General features: G+C 53.8%; 4 protein-coding genes across 4 annotated transcripts; 1 reads left to right on the top strand and 3 right to left on the bottom strand.

The window, feature by feature from the left end:
- Positions 1-154: 154 nt before the first annotated feature.
- Positions 155-1318, bottom strand: J4E78_008946 (uncharacterized protein; the record flags this gene model as incomplete). The annotated part of the gene is made up of 1 exon (XM_049369544.1): positions 155-1318. The coding sequence occupies one exon, from the start codon at positions 1316-1318 to the stop codon at positions 155-157; it is 1164 nt and encodes a 387-aa protein (XP_049218868.1).
- Positions 1319-7041: 5723 nt separating this feature from the next.
- On the bottom strand, positions 7042-8892 carry J4E78_008945 (uncharacterized protein; the record flags this gene model as incomplete). Its single annotated transcript, XM_049369543.1, has 1 exon — positions 7042-8892. One exon carries the CDS (start codon positions 8890-8892, stop codon positions 7042-7044), a length of 1851 nt encoding a protein of 616 aa, XP_049218867.1.
- A 3903-nt stretch (positions 8893-12795) lies between these two features.
- Positions 12796-18930, bottom strand: J4E78_008944 (uncharacterized protein; the record flags this gene model as incomplete). The annotated part of the gene is made up of 5 exons (XM_049369542.1): positions 12796-13975; positions 14027-14630; positions 14678-16104; positions 16150-18759; positions 18848-18930. 5 exons carry the CDS (start codon positions 18928-18930, stop codon positions 12796-12798), a joined length of 5904 nt encoding a protein of 1967 aa, XP_049218866.1.
- A 532-nt stretch (positions 18931-19462) lies between these two features.
- On the top strand, positions 19463-20633 carry J4E78_008943 (uncharacterized protein; the record flags this gene model as incomplete). Its single annotated transcript, XM_049369541.1, has 3 exons — positions 19463-19976; positions 20027-20544; positions 20595-20633. 3 exons carry the CDS (start codon positions 19463-19465, stop codon positions 20631-20633), a joined length of 1071 nt encoding a protein of 356 aa, XP_049218865.1.
- Positions 20634-21873: the final 1240 nt, after the last annotated feature.

The raw sequence follows: 21873 nt of genomic DNA, 5'->3' as shown, positions 1-21873 counted from the left end.
ATCCTTGTCTCTTGCAATTGTATCTGTAAGGCTCTTATCAGAAATCCCATATACTATCATGATCTTGGCGTCTTCTTTCTGACGTGCTTCTTATAGACAATCCTACTATACTCGTGCTGTACACCTTCAGTTGTATCTTGCGTCATACATCACCTCACTTCTTGCCTTTTCCCTTCCTCTTGCCCTTCTTCCCACCAACGTTCTCCCACTTTTCCCCTGCGACGCTCTCGCCACCCTTCTCACCCTCATCCAACACGTCCGACGTACAAAACGACAAACCCATCTTACACGCCTCACACGCCACAGCGCCCCCCAGCGGACAGACAAACGCATACAATTTGACAGTCTTGTCGCAAAAGTCACACGCCAGAGAGCATACTTTTAAGTCCCAGCCAAGCTCTACATACTCCCCTGCGAGATCGGGAACCAAACCAGCAGACGTGAGAGAGTTGGCGTAGGAGATGTGGAGCTCGCGCGCCCATGTTCGTGCTATGCGGGCGCGGCGTTGTTTCCACTTTGTTGGATCGCAGAAAGGATCACTTGAATACTGTGGGTGAGAGCGAGAGACGTCTCGGGTCCGGCGCGCCTTATCATAGGCTTCCCGCTCCGCGATGAGTTCCTTCGCTTTGACTTCATGCTCTTTGCGTGCCACTTCTGCGAGCTGGCGTTCCTCCTCCTCTTTCTCTTGCGCTTTGGTCTCGGCTTCCTGCTTCGCAATTCTTTCCCTCGCTTTTGCTTCCTGCTCTATGCGGGCCGCTTCTGCGACTTTCGCTGAGCGGGCTTCTGCTTCTTGTATTTTGCGCAGGCGCTCTTCTGCTCGTCTGCGTTGCTCGAGTAGAGCGTGTAGCACCGCCCTGCGCGATTGCTCTGCTAAGAGCACCTCTCTTTCTCGTCGTATTCGCTCACGGCGAGCCTCTTCGACTAATACCTCAGCTCTACGCTTTCTCTCATCTTCTTGGCGCCTTATATTTTGTAGTATGCGCGCTCGTTCTTGTTCAGCTTTTACAAGCGCCTCATTCTCCAGTCGTTCGTATGCTGCGTGAGCGCTGCGGTAAGAGAGCCATTGCCATCGCACTTGGTAGTACAGTACATCGTAGGTGCCTCGGGCGAAAGGGTCTTTCAAAACGTCAAACGCTTCTCGCGCCTGTCTGAACTCGGCGGCATCCTCGCTCTCACAGGGCGCTTTCTTGTCAGGATGGTGTAGTAGCGCTAACTTGCGAAACGCTTTCTTGATCTCTGCTGCTGTAGCGGACTGCGGCAAGCCCAAGTTGAAGTAGTGGTCAGGAGTCTGTGGCGGTATAGGCTTGTAGTTCGGCATCCTGGCTGATGCTTACGTCGCCGCTCTCGTCTTCGTTGCTTTCACTCTTCCTCCCGAAGGTATGGCCTTATTGCAGTGCTCCGCTGTGCGTAAAGTGTTAGCCTCGCGCGCATCCGCGACAGTATGCGAAAGGTTGTTGACAGTTCGGCGAGGCCCGACAAAGGATTAGAGATCAGATATTTGGAGAAGAGTGCAGCCTAGTCGATTCGTGTCAAAGGTCACCCACGGGTGGGCCTTTGACGCGCGCTCACGTGCAGGAAAGGAAGGAACCTTGGAACAACAAGGAAAGAGCAACCGCGTGCCGCCTATCAGAGCGATAGTAAAAACCGTTACCGCAAACCCCGGAAACGTGAGTACTTTACTCTCATCTATCTTGCAGCCAACTATTTCCGATACCACATCCTCGTCGTCTTCGTATGTCTAATCTTTTTCTGCAACTGAAAGACGCCATATAACAACGCCTCAGCCGTCGGAGGACAACCCGGAACATAAATATCCACAGGAATAATCCTATCCACACCCCTCACCACACTATAACTATAGTGATAGTACCCGCCACCATTTGCGCAACTTCCCATGCTAATCACCCATCTGGGCTCTGGCATCTGATCATAGCACTGCCGAACAGCAGGAGCCATCTTATTGGTGACTGTGCCTGCGACGATCATCACGTCCGCCTGGCGAGGGGATGCGCGAAAGATGATGCCGAGTCGGTCTTGGTCGTAGCGCGGCGTGGAGCAATGCATCATTTCGATGGCGCAGCAGGCGAGGCCGAAGGTCAGTGGGTGGATGGAGCTTTGTCGAACCCAGTTGAGTATTTGATCCGTGGTCGTTCTGGAGTCTTTCAGTAAGTGTTTGAGTATGTCTGGGAGAGTGGCTTACAGGACGTGTTCCACTACACCCCTGGGTTTGGCGACGGCTGATGGGAGGAGTGTCTCGCTGCGCTTTTCATTTCGCTCTACGGTCTCGTGACGGTGGGAGCTGGTAGATATGCTATTAAATGATGAATGACTGAGTCGAGGACTTCTGAGGTGAGGTCTTGGTGTAGATGCTGGGCACTGTCAGTTTGATTGATTCAAGATGGAAAGAGTGGCATGATACCGAATGTGTAGTAGCTTCTCTGACTTAGAAACCTTCGCAGCTTTAACATGGCGACATAAAGTATTTGAAAGAAGCAGACTCATTCTTGCAACAGGAGTGCTGATACACGACGGTATGGGGAGAGCATCGATGCTGTGTCACGTGGTCGGCCCTTTGCGGTAAGGTGGCCGCAGTTAAAGCCCACATGGGCGGAAAGCCCACATCCTGAAAACCCACATTCAACCTTGGAAAGCCCACATCATGGGCGGCCGCGTCAATAACGAAGAGCCAGTCAATGCCAGACGCTATCGATACGGACGCAGGTAGCACATCCTATAGATGTAGCACGTGCAACAAGTTCTTTTCGAGTAACAGCCACCTGCGACGGCATGAATCGGCTCGTGAGTTCACCATGCGAACATGCCGCTTAAAGCTTACTTAACGCCAAAAAGATACTCGCAATCGTCTAAACACCTGCAGCTTCTGTAATCGCACGTTCGTCCGCCAGTAGGTTTTCGCCTGTGTTGGGTAAGCTCGTGAGACATTGACGTTGACCTTGCTTAGCGACGTCCTCAGAAGACACTCAAAGTCATGCCAAAAGCGAGGCGAGCACGATGAGATAGCCTCTGCCAAACCAGGACGACGAAGCCGGCTCAGAACGACCGAAAACCATGCACAGCTGTTACACGAATATGCGCACACTACCAGTGCCAGTCATTTGAGCCGCGATACCACGGCTGGAGTGGAAAACGCTCAGAGTCTTCCTCCCTGTCCCATCACATTCCTATATCAATATACAGACCCTCGTCGCGAGTCGATACTCAGTGCTTTCATCGGCGATCCATTGACTGTACGGTCGTCCAGAAGTCAAGAAAACAACGATGCAGACCATCAGCTTTTCGACAGGGATGTGGCACTCTTCGGCATCTTCTCAGACTTCTTCGTGTACAGCGATATAGACATCAGTGCTTCGATACCACCGGCACCCGGGAGACCCCAGACGACCACGCTTCTCCAACCTAGGATCGACGAGCTATGTTCTCAGCTCTTTATTTATAGCCAAACATGTCGAACGCCACACTTCAATCCCGAAGGCGCTTTCCCCGTGGTTGCCGCGAAAGCAGTCTTCACAGCAGAAAACTTCGAAGAGTGTATCTGGGCTTATTTTACCGTCTTCCATCCCCAGCAGCCACTCATTCACTGGCCGACATTCGATATGCATAAAGTCTCGTTACCCTTGCTCCTTGCCGTCGCCTTTGGAGGATCGGTACATTGTACACCCACAGACGGCGCCCTATCATCTCGTTCCTTCTTCCATCTGGCCGAAGATTTCATCTTCGAGCATCTACGCGATGTAGTCGCAAAACCCAATTTCGGACACGATCCCCGCGCTCTGGAAGCCGTCCAAGCTGCATCACTCATAGTAGCTCTGCAGAGTACTTTCAACAATGAAGCCACGCGCAGCCGAGTCGAAATATCTAGACATCCAGAAATCGTCGCTGCAATGAGATCGCTCAAGTTGCTCGAACCAACCGTCACTGTGAGGTCTCAAAACCACGTACCGGAGTGGAATGCGTTCATAGCCGAAGAGTCTAGAGTGAGAGCTGTACACTTCATCTTTGCTATGGATTGCATGGCCACCTTCTTCTTCAGCTCGGTTCCCAAGATCGCTATTGCAGAGGTCTCTCAGACGCTTCCGTGCAACGATGTGCTTTACGATGCGGCTACGGCTGAAGATTATGCTCGTTTACGTACACAGTCGAAACGCTTAGCGAGACCGAAGCCCAGTATCAAGCAACTGGTTTCTGCGTTGATGAGCGAGGACTGGTCCGATGAGCAGAAGAGTCCGCTCATTGACGTCCTTGAACATCGGCTGCTCATGATTTGCATATTCGGTAGGTTTACCCATCTGCATCGTCAGCATTCGTGGTCTCAAGCTAAAGCATAATTGCAGCACTACATTCCATCGTATTCGTATCGCGAGCCACTCTTTTGGCTCCGATGGTACATTCTAATCTAACCCGTGCCACGAAACGCTGGAAAGAGCTGTGGGATGCTCTACATGCGAAACGTGAAGCAGAGGAACAAAGACTGTTAGGCTTTGTCAAGCATGGACTAGAGATATGGTGGGTGACATGTAAATATCTCGAACTGGCACATACCGGCGATGTCCAGAGTCGCTATATGGCGCTCGCTCCGACGGACTCGTTGGTACATCTACATGACTTCTTAAAGCGGTATGCGAATTGTGTGGAGAGGTAATGTGGGTAGATGAAGACAAGACTATAACGAGAAACGCGCACTGTGTTATGATCACTTGCTAAGAAAATAGCAGCCATATATCCCCCACGCATCTACTTGAAGCAAGACATCAACGTGAAATTGATCATGTTGGAGATGTATCATAGGTTTATAGGTGAGAAGTACACTACAGTACCTTTCCCATCAACCTTCATCCTCCTATCCCATCATCCAACCCCCTAAACAAAAACCAGCGCACCATCCCTATTACTAATCCTCTCATCAAGATTAACCTCCCTCATCCTCCAATGCCCCTGATACTCCAACTCGCCCTCCAACCTCTGCCCCCCATCCGCCAACCGCATCCCCCTCGCCGAACTCCCAAACCCACCACCCCCACGACTGCTATTGCCACCGGGGACCTTGAGATTCTGGCCCGGCCAAATCTGGTCCGGGTTAGTGATATTGTTGTGGCGAGCAAGATCCTCGTAGGAGCAGTGCGAGAAGCGTGATGCAATGGCGCGGAGCGTATCGCCTTGTTGGACAGTATACGTGTTTTCGCTGCCACCGCCGCCGCTGGAGTTGGAGCCTCCGGACCAGCGGAAACTGCCGCCGTCGTTTTCGAGGATGCGGTTTAGGGATATGGAGGAGGATTGGTAGGAGCCGTCTGCGCGGCGGCATTGGGCGTGCAGCGTGTAGTCGCCATGAGCGTCGAGGCGTATGTCGCGCGAGGAGGCGCTGAAGTTGCCGCCGAAGTCGCCTTGCGTGCGCTGGTTGTTGGTGTCTTGGTGGTGTTGGATGGGAGGGGGGCCTTGGTGTTGCTGTTGGCCGTATTTCTTGCGCTTTTCTTCCTCTTCTTCTTGCTTCTTCTTTTCTTTGCGCTCGTCCCATTTGTCTTCTACGGCGTCTTGGCCTTTGTGGCCTGCGAAGGCTCCTGCGAGGGCGCCGATTACGGTGCCGGCTACGCCGTGGCCGGCTTTACCACCGAGGGCATGGCCTCCATAGCCTCCGGCTGCTGCACCCGCGAGACCGCCCATGACACCACGGTCACCTTCTGGGTCGCCCTCGCCGCCGTATTGGTTCTGATGACCTTGGTTCATCGAGTTGCGACCGGAGTTGGATGAATGGGCTGCGGCGGAAGGGAGTTGTTGGTATTGAGGAGGTGCCGCGTCGTAACCTCCTTGTTGACCATAGGACTGAGGGCCTCCTTGACCACCGTAGTATGCGCTGGCAGCACCATGGGGCTGCTGTTGGTGGTGAGGAGGCTGCTGGTGTCCACCGCCGCCATTGTAATTGTCTTGTCCATAACCACCTTGTTGTTGGTAACCGCCTTGCTGTCCGTATCCGCCTTGGTTGTAGCCGGAGCCGTCGTATCCAGACATGATGTTGTGTACGAAGGAATAAACTTAGATCTTGATAACTAGGTTACAATAGGTAAGGTTGAGTGTATCGCGATTTGACTCGAAGATCGAAATTCAGCGGGAGCGGGAGGGTCATTTAAAGTTGAAGGTAAGGTTCTCGACAACGTCACACTGTTTGGACAAGCACGATCCCCGCCGAAGTAGCACCTTCTTATTTATACACACCCATGACACAATACGATGCAAGTCGCGACTGCAGTGAACCAGCCACAGTGTCGTCACCGCCACTTTTCGGCGCCAATGTGGGGATGCACTGTGTATTGAGTTGGCCGAGGGTCCACTTCACGTGGTGTCGGCCAATCATTGGCGTGCACGGATAGGTCGGCGGTGTGCCCCTGGTCGACTAAGCCACATATCGAGAACGTAGGACCGCGATTACGTGGACCTCCGAACAAAGGAAGTGGGGGGAGTGACGACTTGAGTGGGCTTAGAGGTGATGAGTGAAGGTCTGGATCAGTAGCCTGATCAATACCTGAGGCTTAGAGATCTACCCTTGTTCCCGATCAGTAAACACCAAGAAGACCAGTAGTTGCAGTGTGCGAGCAGATGAAGGAGATAAGGAGAAAGGACGAACTTTTGGTAGATGATATGCGACTGTTATACACAAAGCTACGCTGAATATCTACAAAGACCCTGACACGCTAGCAAATGCATCGCTCATAAAACGCCGATCAGAGATTCAAGGAGAGACATGACAAGTATGAGACGGTGACATATTGGACAAGAAGTAAAGCATTAAGTAGGAGGTATTTACAAAGAAGTGAACAATGCGGATGATAAGAAAGGTAATGTTTTGGTATAGTTATGTGAGTTCTCGACTGGGTAGTAGACGAGAGAGATGATGTACAATGTACCCGGGTGTGGTTTGCCCAAGGTGGTCGAGCATAAGCGTCGTGCACGATGCGGTGCGATAGTAGGCGATGAACAAGGAATTTGTTAAGCGTAACGTTGCCAACAGTATCGTACATTGACCAAGGCCTCTTAGTATGTGAAGGCCTCCTCAATGAAATCAACGCTACCTTGCGTAAGGAACGGTCGAACCGCATGTCTTACGCCATCCGCCATACCGCCCGACGCGCACACTGTGACAGCCATAGCACCGACACGGTTCTTGACCTCTTCTTCGATCAAGGCCGCGTGTTGCGGACGACCACTGTACATCTTGACTGTCTCACTGCTGCTCTCAACGCGACCCTTGGGTCTTGAGATGAAAAGCTTGATGCGGAGACATTGCTTGCGGCCCTTCATGCGGAGGACCTCGTCCATCCAGGGCCGTACCCACTCTAGGCAGTCGGATGTGGGGACTGTCCAGATCAGGACTATTCTTTGTGTTGCGGTGGTTCCGTTGTTGTAGCCGTTGACGAGGTGCTTCAGGTACATGACTTGGTGGGTGATGCCTACACCGCCAGCGAATAGTACTGCGGTTCCGTAGGAGTCGAGGCTGTGGTGGCCGCCATATGGACCTTCAATGAAGCCAAAGGTGGTGAATTGCTCGTTGGGGCTCTTGCAGGCCTTCTCGTACATGTGACGGGTAAGTCCAGTACGCGCACGGCAGACCAAGCTGATTTGCTTTGACTTTTGGGGACGGCCATGCATCGCAAGGACATCGCCTTCGAGCATGGGCAGTGTCATCTCCTTGGAATCTGGGGTGAGTGTTGCAGCCCACGCGACAGAGAAGGGATGCGAAGACCAGAGGGAGAGAGCTGGCATCCACATGTGCACGTGGCATCCTGGGCGAGGAGTCCATTCGCGGACCATGTTGATGGTCAGGCGAACGGCCTCTCCGGGCATGGCCTCGACGGTGATTGATGATCTTTGCCTGAGGCCGATGCCGTAGTAGAGGATTGAGGCCCATCGGCAGGCCCACTCGGCAGCCCAGAAGAAGAAGACCAGGTGCATCCAGGGGACTTGCGGGAGACTGTGCAGCTCCAGATGCTTGTAGAGACCGAGAAGCGCAGCGATGACGCAGACACGGTGAATGTTGAGGAAGGTCTCGTAGAAAGCGTGGCGGAATGGCGACCATGCCTGGATACCAAGGAAGGTAAAGGCAACGGTTCCGACCATACCCCAGCCGTACGAGCCCTCAGTGTGGAGAGCAGCTGTAACGGCAGGCCATCCTGCTGCGAGCTTGGTGTTGTACAACCAGGCAGCAGTGTGAACGATTGCTTCTGCAATGGTGATTCGCGCAGCCCAGCGATGGAACAGGTTGAAGTCATCGTACGAGACTTGGAGGAGGGTGATGAGTGGGTTGTTGCGGAGGGCGAAGAGGACGGTGGGGATGAGGTTGAGGGCAGCGAGTGTTCCTGAGCGTCCACGGAGCGCGGCGAGGGTCTCCTTGTGGTCGAGGACCTTGTAGGGGAGAGCCACACACCAGGCGACGTTCAGGGCTACGTAGATGACCAACATGATGGTGTGCCATCTGCCAGGCAGCGTTCCGTTGTCGATGGCGCTGCTGATCTGAAACTGAGCGTTGTGCTTCTTCTTCCATAGGGGTGCCATCAGGACATGGCGGTTGAGCCACGGCCACCAGCCTGTCCGGTTGACTTCCCAGTACTTTTGCTTTGGGTTTCCCATGGCGCTCAGATGACGGCTGTGTTTCCACCACATGTTTGATATCCGCAGGAGAAGGAGGATGCCGGAGATACCTATTAGCAGGTATAGGAAGGTGTCGACCCACATGTAGTTGCCGACTTGGTCGACACCCTCCAGACCGTACGAGTACTTGAGATCATCGAACTCAGCGGCGTCCCAGTCTGAGAGGAAGTGGCGCTTGGTCATTGGCGCGGTCGGTTGGGCGCCACGGAGGCGGAGGAGATATCTTGTGAGAGACATGTCTCGGGTATTGTGTTCGGTTGTTGAGTAGTACAGGTCGCTCGCGAGTCGGTGCTCACGAGGGTTGCTAGCTGCTGGTTCTCGGGTGTGCGAGGCTGTGTGATGCGACGCGATCGGTGAATTGTGTTGCGCACTACCAGGTGCTGTTTTCGGTGACGGTAGGTTCTTGAAGCAGGAGTAATGGCGCGACGTCGTTGTCAATGGACCTATATCCCACGCGCGCTTAACGAAGCGGCAGATGTTGACAGTGTGGGGCGAGGTTGGGTCGTGGTCACCGTGAATACATCACAATGTGTCGTGAAGGAGCCGGTGTGTAGGCACAAAGATTGAGAGAACCGACAGTGCGCTGCACGTCGAGGTGGTGAATGGGGTGGTGGTGTTGAAGACGAGACGCGGTCCAGTCCGGTGGAATTAGTCGACAGAAGCGTGAGGCGGCGATTGCGATGTGCAGTATCGATAGCGATAGTAGCGACGGTGAAGGCGAATAGGGCCGAGGAAATCGAAAGCGACGTCAATAGACTTTGTCTTCACTAGGGGCTGAAGACGGGAAATAGGGGACCAGAAACCGGCTCGAAGACAGTGTGAGAAGCGAATGTAGGCGGGTGTTCAATGTTGCCGTAGCGAGTGAGCAACAGTTGGACAAGAAACGAAGGTATGGAAACGACACGACAAGGGACGGCGAGCGTGAGGTCAGAGGGGGAGCGAGGGAAACAGTGGATATGAAGTTCGCAACATGGGAGGGTTGGTGAGGGCCTGGCAGGGGTTGGGAATCGGAACAGGCGGATGATTGGCTCCGCTGCGCCCGGACAGTCTAGGCGCTGAAACGACACGAAGGAAGCCGGCCACTCACATTGGCGTGCCTGGATGCGCCATGAAACCAAGCCTCAGCTCACCGTCTGTCCACCGCCAACGGGAATGGCCGAGTGCCTGACGGTGGGACCTGAATCCAGAACGATGCCGAGTCCCGTGCTGTGCGACTGTCGACGGGATGGTTGATAGTTTACGCCTGATGGCTGATCAGCTGACCTGTCCATTCGCCCCAGACACCACCAGACACCACCAGACACGCATTCGTCCTATCGTCCACTCTCCAAAACCTTCATCCCATCTCTTCACCACCATCCCATGTCCGCCACACCCGCTCCCATAAATCACAATCAGCCGTCCAATCTATTTCTGCCAATACGGGAGCCAAAGCAAGGTCCCTCCCAAGACTTGTGCGGCTCCAGAACTCCGGCGCCTAAAGTAGCCGCCCCAAAACAGAACAACAAGCGAGTCAACCTCATCAACAACCTGGGGAAAATCATACCCATCGGTATTGGTAAAACGGCTTTTGCACGCCTCTCATGCATCTTGACATTTCGGTCAGGCCGCCGAGGCAAAATTGTTCCTTGGTGCCGCCACGCGCTGTCCTGATAAAATCTCCACTGTGCTATTGCGCGAGCGCGAACCGGAGGAGGATGAAGAACCCTGCGCGCGAGTCGGTGTCGGAGCAGCAGTATGATGAGGCCCTGAGTTTGAGACGCGAGGGTTCTTCCGTCTTGTCATGTTGGTTCGGTCGTCGGGTGAGTCTCATGAGCAGCTGTCATGTGAAGTTCATGCGATGGCAACAATCCATGCGCTCATCGAGACTGCGCCACAACAAAGAAAACACGTGCAATGCCGCGGCTGCCTTTACTCGACCGACCACACGGTCCGCCGTCACTTCCTCCTAATTATTGGCAATGCTAACCCTATCACCGCATCATTTCATTGAATTTCACAGCACTCACCTCATCTGCGCGACAGCAATCCTGCCATGAATCACTAAGCCCGCAGGCTGTTATCGGAAATGACTTGCGACAGTTCTCACCCCGAGCGACTCGCGCCTTCCCGTGCCTGATGCGATTCAGACTGACACCAGGGTCCCTTCCGTCTTGCGATAAGATTGAAACACCAAGACACCAAGACATCGGTTACCCGGGTCTCGGGAACACGCCCCTCGACAGCGAACTCAAGTTTGCCCAGTCGTGCTAGGCAATAAAACCAAAGATTGGCCTAATGATCGCCACAAGAACCCTACATGATCTTACACTGCGGTCGTACCATTCTCAGAACACTGCTTCTACTACGATAATCTGCCATTTGGTACCTCCGACTTGGTGTTGCTTGCATGAGCCCCGCCGTGTTGTTGCCCCTCCGTTCTGTCGTGTTTCAAACATGCGATAGCTTCGGGACAAACGCCTCCTTCCGTCATCGCTCACGGTACCTCGCGATAACGTCGAAACAGGCCTCTTTGCGCCCGTCTGCCGTGAGCAATGCGCTGCCCCGCCGGCTGTCAAACAATAGCGCCTGTCAAACGGCGTAACGCCCACATGTCCGATCCTTCGGCTGCGCATGAACTCCGTACTATACCCACAACACACGAGAGGAAAATGCTGTCGCAGGTGAGGTCCGGAAAAATTATTCTCTTCCTCAGGGTGACTGTTCACTGCGGTTTCACATTACTCAAAGCGCCGAAGAATCTAGTTGCGTCAGTAGCTGCGCGCCTCAGACGTGCTGCATACTGCATCTACACCTCGCATTCGCTTTCCAGTACTGAGTGCCCAAAATTCGGTCCTACGCCGTCATGGCACCAGCTACCAAGAAAGCCAAAATCCAAAAGCAAATTGTAGACTACAGAGCCTAGATCTGACCACCTGGTAGCCGATCACGAAGTCAGATTGAAGATTGTCCCTCGAGCCGCTGCACGGTCTTGTCTCATCTCATCTCATCGCATATCCAAGACACCCGCAAGCGTGCGCTATACGGCCCTTTACTACACATGCTACACAAACCACAACAAACACACGATCGCATAGACAGGTAGGTATACATCAAACCTCTCTTCACTCCGATCACGATGCTCGTTGCCACGTTTACTTTTTCCAAACCACCGTTCTCACAAGCGTACCGAACTATCGTATTCCACAACACCCACCCCACTCCCAATCCACCACGTGCATGAACACCGATAACAAAATCTGAAAACTCGGAAGCCGGAAAACTCGATCGATGGAGTTCGGGTCTTCGCGCTACCCGAACACCATCAAATCCATCATCTTCACATCCTGCTACCTGTGCGGCGGGTACAGTAGTACGTTGTAGTATATTTCCCAAGAAACGGACCGATGAACTCCACTACATACAATCCGATGCTTCCAGAACGCATTGAAAATACCAACCCCGCTTCACCTTTCATTGAACCCACCAACAACATGGCCACCTAATCCAACCCAACCTAACCTAACACCCTCCTAGCCACCCGCCAACGCTGTCAGTGAGATCAGTGTCATGTCCCACCACCAAACGAACCTGTTTCCCGCGCTCCCTCCCATGTCGGAAAAGCTTGACACCCTTCTGAAACACCGCTAGCGAAATGACAGCAATTGCAATCCTGTGTGGAGTTGGCGTTGGGTTGGGTTGGCGTTTACGGACGCCACAGCGTCCCTCATCAGAAGCAGGTTGGCGTGCGCTCAACATGAAACGCGAAGGTCCTGCAGGACCAAGACTTTTTTGCAAGACGGCCTCGGTGGGGTTGTCGGTGAGTGTGAGGTGTTGGTGTTGGAATGGACTGGGCTGGAGCTGGAGAATAACCGTCTTGACTTTGGGGCGTGGGAGATGATGAGTTGGGAGACGGGATGGGAGCAGGATGAGAATGGTACGGTGGAGGTGGATGGGTACTTGAAGGAGCCCCAATGTCGACTTCGACTTCGACTGCGACTTGTTCCTTCGTATCGCGCCATCATCAACATACCATAGCTCAACTGATGCCTCAAATGCCCTGATCATCCATCATCTTCATCAAACACCGCAAAAACCCAACATGACACTAACATGAACACAACAACTCACATACGCTAGTTCATTCATTGTTACCACCCACTACTGCGCATGACTCCCCCCAGCAGGCCCAGGCCCGCCAGCGAAATTCATCTGAGCCAGAACATCCCTCCTCCAACTATCATCTTCGCTCTCACTAGCCGTAGAATCACGGTTCGCAACACGCAAGCCACCGCCTCCACCGCCGTTCCCACCCGCTCTGCTATCGTACGAGCCATGGCTGACGTATCGCGTGACTTCCTCGCCGCCGCCTGCGCCGTATCCCGCGTTGTAGCCCTGGCTGTGTTGCGAATCCATTGTCCAGGTCTGTTGTTGTTGGTTCTGCTGTTGTAGCATATTGGGATCTTGTGATGCGTTATCGTAAGAAGAGTAAGGCGTGCTATCGCTGTAGAAATCTCTGTTATTCCACGTTCCGGGGTTGTTTGCGTCGTCCGAGGGTCCTGGGCGGAGTACGTCGGGTACTTGGCCGCTTAGGCCACTACCACTAGACTCGTATTGTTGCTGTTGGGGATGGTATGCGTTTTGGTAGTTGCCAGGCTGGTGCTGGTGTGCGTTTTCGTGGAAAGGTCCGGCTCGGTCAAGGGGAGAATAGTCCATTGCCCCACCGTCGTGCAGTTGTAGGTTGGGGAGGAAGGACATGCGGTTGTCTATTGGGGTGCGGTCGCTGGGGTCGTGGAGTTCGACACCCTGGTACTGGCCGCCTTGTGGGTTTTCGGGTATGCTTTGTGTGTAGACGGAAGATTGTTGGCCTGGTTGTGGGGTCATGCCAGGGCTTGTTGACAGCTGTTGCTGTTGTTGTGATAGCGAGAGGCTGTTCATCGTTGCTGTCATGCCGAGCAAGCTGGGTGCCCGAGTGGAACTTGCTTTCATACTTGCTGGTCCCATCCGGCCCATGCCTAACATGCTTCCGCTCATGCTGGCGCGGCCTGCACCAGGCTCTTCGCTGATCATTTGCGCATCCGAGCCGTTGGGATCGCGGATACTGTATTGCGCGATTGTGCGCATCTTCCTCGTCACCCAACCAGCTAGAATCTTGCCTCTTTGTTTCTCTCCGAGCCTGGACCGGTGGAAGTCTCCTTTTTGTACGAAAGATACGATATCGATGACGAGTTGATGTTCGTTCAGAATGGCGTTCACGATGACGGGCACCATGCTGGCGAGGAAGTTGCGACGGAAGATCTCCACAACGATGACCACGAGGCCACCTGCTTGAAAGACGGCGCTGGAGAGAGTTAGTATGTGTAGAATGAGAAGATGTTTGAAGGGTACGTACCATCCGCCAGGAACAATATTCCGGTGGCAGCGCTCAACAGACTGCTCAATGTCCATCGAGAAGTGATTGAGACCGTTGACTTCAAAGGTATCACCAATGCTGCCTAGAACAAACAACACTTGCATATCGACTGGCGCACCATTGGGGCCTATCGGACGTGTGACGTTGTGTAGGAAGCCCAGATCTCCAGTGCGGACATATCGTACGTTAGGGTCTCCGTCGACAGTCCTGCCATTGAATCGCTCGGCATCCAAGCGTTCTTTCGAGCCGTAGAAGCTGTGTGCGTTCGCTTCTGACTGAACCCAGATCTCACCATACTCGCCGACCAGACAGAGCTGATTTGTCTCCGGGTTCACGATTGATATCTGTGTACTAACAGGAACCATACCCGAGTCCTGGACTAGTAGAGCACCGGGTTCAGTGTCTGGGTCGACAGGCATGATGAGACCTCTTCGGAGGGCCCCAACATCGAGATGTAGCTCTATTGGTTCAATGCACATGTATGACCGCGATGCGACCATGGGGTTCAGCACATGTGAGTAGACGGTGTTTATCGCTGTCCGGTCGAGACTTGCTGGGGAGAAGTGTACTCGTACGCGCTGGTCTGACAGATGTTAGTGACCATATATTCATCAACATCGTAATACTTACAAACATCGACACGTGGCCGACCGTCAGTCGCAATCATGAGGTTCTTGAGCTCGTGCAGAGCCATGTTCTTTCCAGCGCCTCGTGCAATAGCGTGATCCAACATTTGGCTCGTCGCATACGCATCTTTGATCTTGTATCTCGACAAGGTCTGGAAGAGGATGTTCGGATTTTGCGCAAAGTCGACAGGCGAGACGAGGTATGTCGGTGCTGCAAGGAAGATACCCATGACGCAGGTGTGTATGAAGCCAAGTCCAATGGTACTGCGCACACAACCGAGAACCGGCCTCGTGCTCGTCATCTGACAAGTTTCTTTCTGGACCTTGCACAACGCCATGATCTGGCTGTGGCCCAATTGCACAGCTATGCGTCGTTGATCAGGTGTCCAGTACGTCCATACCAGAACTGGGAAACCAGATTGTATCCAAGCGGGTCGTATCGTCAGCTTAAGATCGCGACAACCACTAGACTGCTTAGGTGGTTTTGTGGTATTGTACATGTTCGGTACGCTGATCTTGAGGATGACTGCTGACTGCTTGATGTGTTGCGATACTTGCTTGACCTTCATGAGGTGGTCAACATCAGCGTTGACGAGAATAGCCTTGACTTTGAAATCGGCAATGATGTGTAGCAGTGCAGGAGCATCTTCGTTCAGCCTGTTCTGGTCAATTGGTGCCATGGGAATGCATACAGCTCCAAGAACAAAGCACGCATGGACAGCATAGACAAAGTCTTCCGAATGCGTATACATCAGAAGCAGGTGGTCACCGGTCTGAACCTTGACCTTGTTCTTCAGGTACATTGCGACACCTGCAACCTTCTGGTCGAACTTCTTCCAGTTGACGCCTTTGCCCTCTTTGCCGCGGCCATCGACAGTGCAGTAGGCGAGCTCCTCAGCCTGCCGTGATACACGCCACTGCATAAGGTCGTGTATGTTGGAGAACTGGTTAAGAGGTGTTGACGTTCTATCGTCAATCACGACTTCTCTGTGATCCACTCCGGAATATTGCTTGTCCTGCAGCATGAGGAACTGCTGGCGTGCCATCGATGCCTCGTATGACCACATGCCGCCAGCAGGGTCGTCGCCTAGCGCGATGTTCTGGACTGACCTCTCAACACCAAACTTGACGTGGACGCAGGGTAGTGAGCCATTGTCGAACTCTCTTCGGCAAAGCATGTTTCCAATCTCTCGTCGACCATTCTTAATGACTCGGGGAAGCGTATTTGGTGCTGTGATCATCACACAGTAAACGCGTAGGTGATGCTCTTGATACAGCACTTCCATGCATCGCTCAGATAATGAGTCCAAGAAGGGAATGTCAAGCTGTTGCGGTGGCCCGCCTGGGTTGGTGGGCGCAGTCGATGCGGCTTGTGTTTCGATAAGGATGATAGGCAAGTATTCGCCATTGACGTACGAGTCGAAAGATGAACTACACGGTGTTAGTTTGATCACGCGTGGATCGAAATGCACTTACCAGTCGTAGATCTTGGGCACCGCCTTCATAATGCTGGTGACAAGATGCTGCACGAAGAAATATCGGTGTTCGGCCTCCAGCTGACCATGCTCTACCCATTCGACGCGTTGTCTGATACGATCCTCGTACAGGCCCAAGACGAAGATTTTGCCTTCCACTACGCATCCGAGTAATCCAGTGCGTAGGAATTCGAGTTCGAGCAGTTGTGGTGTAGGGCTTCCCTCTACGAAACGATATGGCCGGGCGTGGAATATGGTTTCCGTATGCTTCTGCAGCTGCCAGAAACCTCCAGATAATGATGGCGAGTCTACCCAAATCTCTCCTATCGAGTAAGGGGAGCACAGAAGATTAGTCTCTGGGTCTACGACGGCCAGCGTCGCATCGGGTATCGGGTAACCAAAAGCGCCAACTCTCATAGTGCCGGGCTCGTTCACACGCTTGCTCACTTCCTCTCCTATGGCCAAAACCACGACTTCATTCAACTTCAATGCTTCCTTGTCCAGCAAAATCTCGGTCAATTCTGTTGGGCTCTTCTTTTTCTTCTCCTTGGTGTTGTTCGTTGTACCCCCACCAATAAGACTAGAATAGCCATTGGCTGCCGCGGCTTTGTCGTCGACCTCGTCTTCGTTGTCGGATTCCTCTGACACTATGCTCAATGGACATCCCATGCGCTCTTCGCCGCCTAGCCAATCGCGTACTGATATGATCATGCCACCGTGTTCAGGCAAGCATAACATAGGCGCAATCAGCTCTCGTGCTCTGGGATTCCGTAGGGGCCTAAAGTAACGATCTCCAAGAATCTCGTGGAATTCGCAATCGACAGTGAGTGTGTCAATCAAGCATATCTTAACTGAGCCAAAGTTGGGTTCCGTGTTCTTCTTGAAATTACGAGTAGCCATAGGATCCTGTTGGTAGTTGTATGCAGCGCGCTTGAGACCCGGGTAGTCGGCGATCAGTATGTTCGACTTGTACTTGGTAATAAGGTGTGCGTATAGGCCAGGTGTCTCCATGGTCGGCGTTTCCAGCCAGACGGTAGTATGACCACCATAGACGGCGAATAGGACACTCAGGATGAGACCAGCGCTTTCACGGGGGTCGAGGTAAGAAAGAATGACTTCGGTAGGTGCTCTGTTCTGTACTGGCGCGACAAATTTGCCGGATGAGTCTCTCAAGTTGCCGTTGAAAGTATCCTGACTATTCGGGTTGTTGGCGGGTATGGTGCTGACCATGGCGCTGATGCAAGCCATCTGATGCATGATGGTGCGATGGCTCAGTACAACACCACGCAAGTCGCCGGTTGGCGCGCGAGAGAACTCGATGTATGCTACCTCGGGCACTTGCAGGGCGGGCGTGTCGTCATGCTTCTTGGGGTGGTAACTTCCAAACTCGTTCGTCTTCCACCATTCGACGCCACTCGGCCACTTGAGACGATTCTGGCTAATGTCACGGTGGAAGGCTTTGAGGTTGTTGTCCGTGGTCAGTGCGAGATGCGCTTGGGTTGTGGTCAAGAGGAGGATGAGTTTCTGATAGTCGTCGACGCTATTGATGGGAACTGCTACAACGCCCGCGATGAAGCATCCCATCAAAGCCACGACAAACTCGATGATTTCCGTATCCCTGTAGACCAGCGCCACGCGATCGCCCCGATAAAGATTGCTCTTGTCCCTAATAACTTTGGCGACCTTTTCGGCGCGACTGGCCACCTTCTCCCAAGTGATGGAAGCCGTTTCTTTGCCCTTCGCGTCTAACACCCAGAAAGCGGTAGTCCTCGGCTGTGTACGAGCGCGGTAGCGTAGTACAGCACCGATGTTGTCAAACTTGGACATCTTGATGTTGTGGTTGTGAGGGTCGTATACGTCGAAGGGCAAGTCCCGCGGTTCCAGTGGCATCATCGTGTCTGCAGCGCCCACAGGCAGATCGCTTGGGTTCATCATGGGCGGTGGTATCGCAGCGGTCGGGGAGAAGGCGTCGCCCGTCGAGTAGCGGTTCGGTCCGCCGTACGAGTCGCGCTGGTCCTGCATCTGCTGCCCTGTGAAGTCGGAGAAGTAGCCCTGGTTCACGTCCAGCATCGTGCTCCTCCTGCTAGCCTCGCCTGGCGACCCATAGCCATTCTCAAAGCCTTGCTGGGTGTCCGGGTTGAAAGCGTAGTTGCCCATCATCGTGGGTTCGCGCGAGTAGGTGTACTCGGGCGTCTGGGGTCGGGGTATGAATGTCTCGCTCCCTTGCGACAGCTGGGAGGCATTGCGCTGCAGTGAAGTTGTGCGCAGGCCCAATTGCTTCTCCTGGAAGCGCCCTACTTGGCTCGGTGGGTATGCCATGTATTGCGAGTTGCCGCCAGCGGTGCTCGTCGAAGAGCTGGGGTAGTGCATCGACGAGCCCATAGTGCCCTGCGGCGAACTGTCATGGTACGAGTCGGGTCGTGGGAGTTCGATGTGCGGCGTCTGTTGGGTCTGCTGTGGGTTTGGCCCAGAGAGGGCGGCGAGGGATGCGCTGCGGGAGCCTGAGCCCTCGCTCTGGGCGGGGCTCTGTCCGCGCAGGTCATGCTGCAGTTGCGCTGAGAAGTCGGGCCCCAGGTACTGCGAGAGGAGCACTGTCTTGCGCTTTTCGTAGCTGTGCGACTCGTTAGCGCACGTGGGGGAGGATGCGAATGCGACAGCGGCAGTAACCGTGAAGATAGATGCGGGAGGAGAGTACCAACCCCTTCTGTGTGATGTCGCCCTCCTCGAGTTCGTGGTCCAGCTCCTGCAGCTTGGCCTGCAACTCCGGGTTCGTCTCGGCCATGGTGTCTCTTTCCTCCGGCGGCGCAGTCAGGTGGAGCGAATGTTGTTAGGCTATGCGGTGGCAATCCGCGACATGCTAAAAGTAAAGATACGAGGCGCCGTGAGCCAATGCGAGGGGGTGAGGCAGAATGCGCGCGTGAAGAATGGCCAAAAGGGAGTCCCAGATTGGAATAGACCCTGTTGTCGAGTGCCTGAAAGCGCACATTGGCCTTCAAACAAGTCAGGTACGCAGGCCACCACCGGACATCCAGTATGACGTTCCTACCCCAGAGCAGCCGCGCCTTCCTCTTGGCGCTCAGTGCCCTCCTCACTGGCCGCCTTAGTCAGCCGTTCGTCGCTGCCCCTTGCGCGTGGTGGTACCTGCTGCGACATGTGGGTTTGCGCGTTATGCCTCGGCTCGAGGAAGCTGAAGGTGTGCCGGGACGCGCCCGAGTCAAGTAGAGTAATCACGAGCACGCTCTCTTCTCATCTTCTCCTGGCCAACTATCGCTAGACCTCACTACTTGCTTGTCCAGTATCCATAATCCGAGACCATGGCGACACTCATCCGCCCGCCGCCCATTGACCAGTCGCAATCCGAAATCGAAAATGTCCTGGAACTGACGCAACTGTCCGACATCGACCCTGACCTCTTCACCAACACGCGTCCACTATGGCATCCCCCGGGTGCGCGCGGCATCTTCGGCGGTGCTGCCATCGCCCAGACACTCGCTGCAGCCCAGAAGACGGTTGACCCCGAGTTCACTGTGCATTCCATGCACTGCTACTTTGTGCTTGCCGGCAACTCAGAGATACCACTCATATACCACGTAGAGAGAGTACGATCAGGAAAGTCCTACGCAACAAGAACAGTGCAAGCGCGCCAACGGGGCAAGGTCATCTTCACGACCACTATGAGTTTCGTGCGCCAGAACAGTGGAGGAGCGAAGAAGGTCGAGCATGTGGTCCCAATGGCCGATGTGCCAGGCCCAGAGGAGGACTCGGACTCGGAGATGCATCCCAGCGGCCACAGTCCGTTCCAGAGCCAAAGACTGGCGACCGAGAATGGTGAGTGCTTTCACATGTCAAGCGTCACAGCCCAGCCTAACCCCCTCCAGAGGACTCCGACAAACCTCACACCAAGAAGTGCCGCCAATGGGTGAAGGCACGCGGTCGCATCTCCCCCGCCGGAGGCCACGAGGCCCACCTCTCCGCTATCGCCTACATGTCCGACAGCTACTTCATCGGCACCGTCGCGCGCGTCCACAAGCTCTGGCGCTATTCCTCACAACGCAAGAGTGCCGCTAAGTCCAGCATCGGCGAAGACGTGCTCAAGACACTGCTGGAGATGGACGATGCCGAGTTGAAGCGTCAGTCCGTCAGCGAGGCAGACATCAAGCGCATACAACGCATCAAGAATGGAGAAGACCCATCCAAGGTTGCGGATGACGTGCCAGAGATCGGCATGATGGTCAGTCTGGACCACACCATTTACTTCCACAACCCCCGTACCTTCAGGGCCGATGAGTGGATCTTCACCGAGACTGAGACGCCCTGGGCTGGCGACGGTCGTGGACTAGTCTTCCAGAGGATGTACACGAAAGATGGAACCCTTATCGCGACCTGCGTACAAGAGGTAAGACTCCCAGTATTCAACCATGCAGTCAGCGATGCTAACCTGAACAGGGTCTTATTCGACTTAAGCAGAACGACAGCAAGTTGTGAAGACGCAGTCATGTTCCGGTCTTCTTATTTGCGTTCTCACCCACCCGCTTGCATAGACTTACATCCTTTATTGATAGATCAATTAGACCTGACCTGACTCTTTGATATCTCGCTCCCTTTTTGCACGCGTTCCCATGAGTCTTCTTACATACCCAGGTCGGCCCGCTTTCAGCGAACAATTATGACGTGCTTCAGCTTACCCGCTTGATATTCACGTGACGACCAGTGCACATTGATACCCACGAATGAGTATCGAGATCACGATGACTGGATGCGACCAACGAGAAAAGGTCTAACGATCTAGCACACGTGTTACCGTAACCCGTTGGCCCTAGAGAAGCAGAACAAAGGACCAGAGCTCACAGCACCCATAGCCCCTTCCGTCGGGCCCAGGAATGAGGACTGTGGCTTCCGTGGAACCTCACGCCCCACACCACGCACGTGCGATGAGCGGAAGCAAAGGCTAGCGTGGCTTCCTTGACGCATACTTAGGATACACAGTCGCCGCTGCCTTCTTGACATGACGCTTCCCATAGCTTTCACTCCTCGATAGCGCGTAGCCATCCTCACACAAACTCACTCATACGACGCATCTCACTATCGAGCCCGCTCGAAGCATGACTACCGACACCTTCTTGCCCGTGCTTCGGTGGGTATGTCGCAGGACTCACATACAACATGGGTGGTGACTACAGAGTACGAGTGGGCGTCGGGCTCTCGCTGAGCCTTCTCCTACGAGGTCATGGCTCTGTATGAGTCGGAGGCGAGTATAAATTCTTACGTTCTTGATGAAGATGTGTTTCCTTTCTGCACGCAGAGTCCGGTGTTTACTATCATTGTATACAGGAATTACGAGCAGCTACAAGCGATAATCGGCACAGCACGACGAACCTAACACTCATCGACTGACCAATTGAGAAGAACGAGCTGCCAGATTCACAAAACCTCGCAATGGCGGAACCCCAAGCAGAGACCTATTCATTTCACTCAAAGGAATGGTTCGATGCAGTTCCGACAGCAGAACAAAAGGATTTCTACAAAGGCCCTGCGAGTAACTGGATCACGAGCAGTTGGCCCAACATCACTGGCGATCCTGACTATGAAGCTGCTCGTCGCTTCGGACATACGACTCATCCCGGTTGGATTCGGAAATTCTTCGCGTGGTCTTTCGACGGTGAATGGCAGGCATCCGGGACTATCGAAGACGAAGCGACTCTCAAAGAAAAGAAGAAGAAAGCCG

Source organism: Alternaria triticimaculans, assembly GCF_023758025.1.
Source record: "Alternaria triticimaculans strain BMP 0046 chromosome Unknown scaffold_17, whole genome shotgun sequence".
Classification (NCBI taxonomy): domain Eukaryota; kingdom Fungi; phylum Ascomycota; class Dothideomycetes; order Pleosporales; family Pleosporaceae; genus Alternaria; species Alternaria triticimaculans.
Note: the sequence above shows the minus strand (reverse complement) of the source record. Positions and strands in the feature narration are given on the sequence as shown.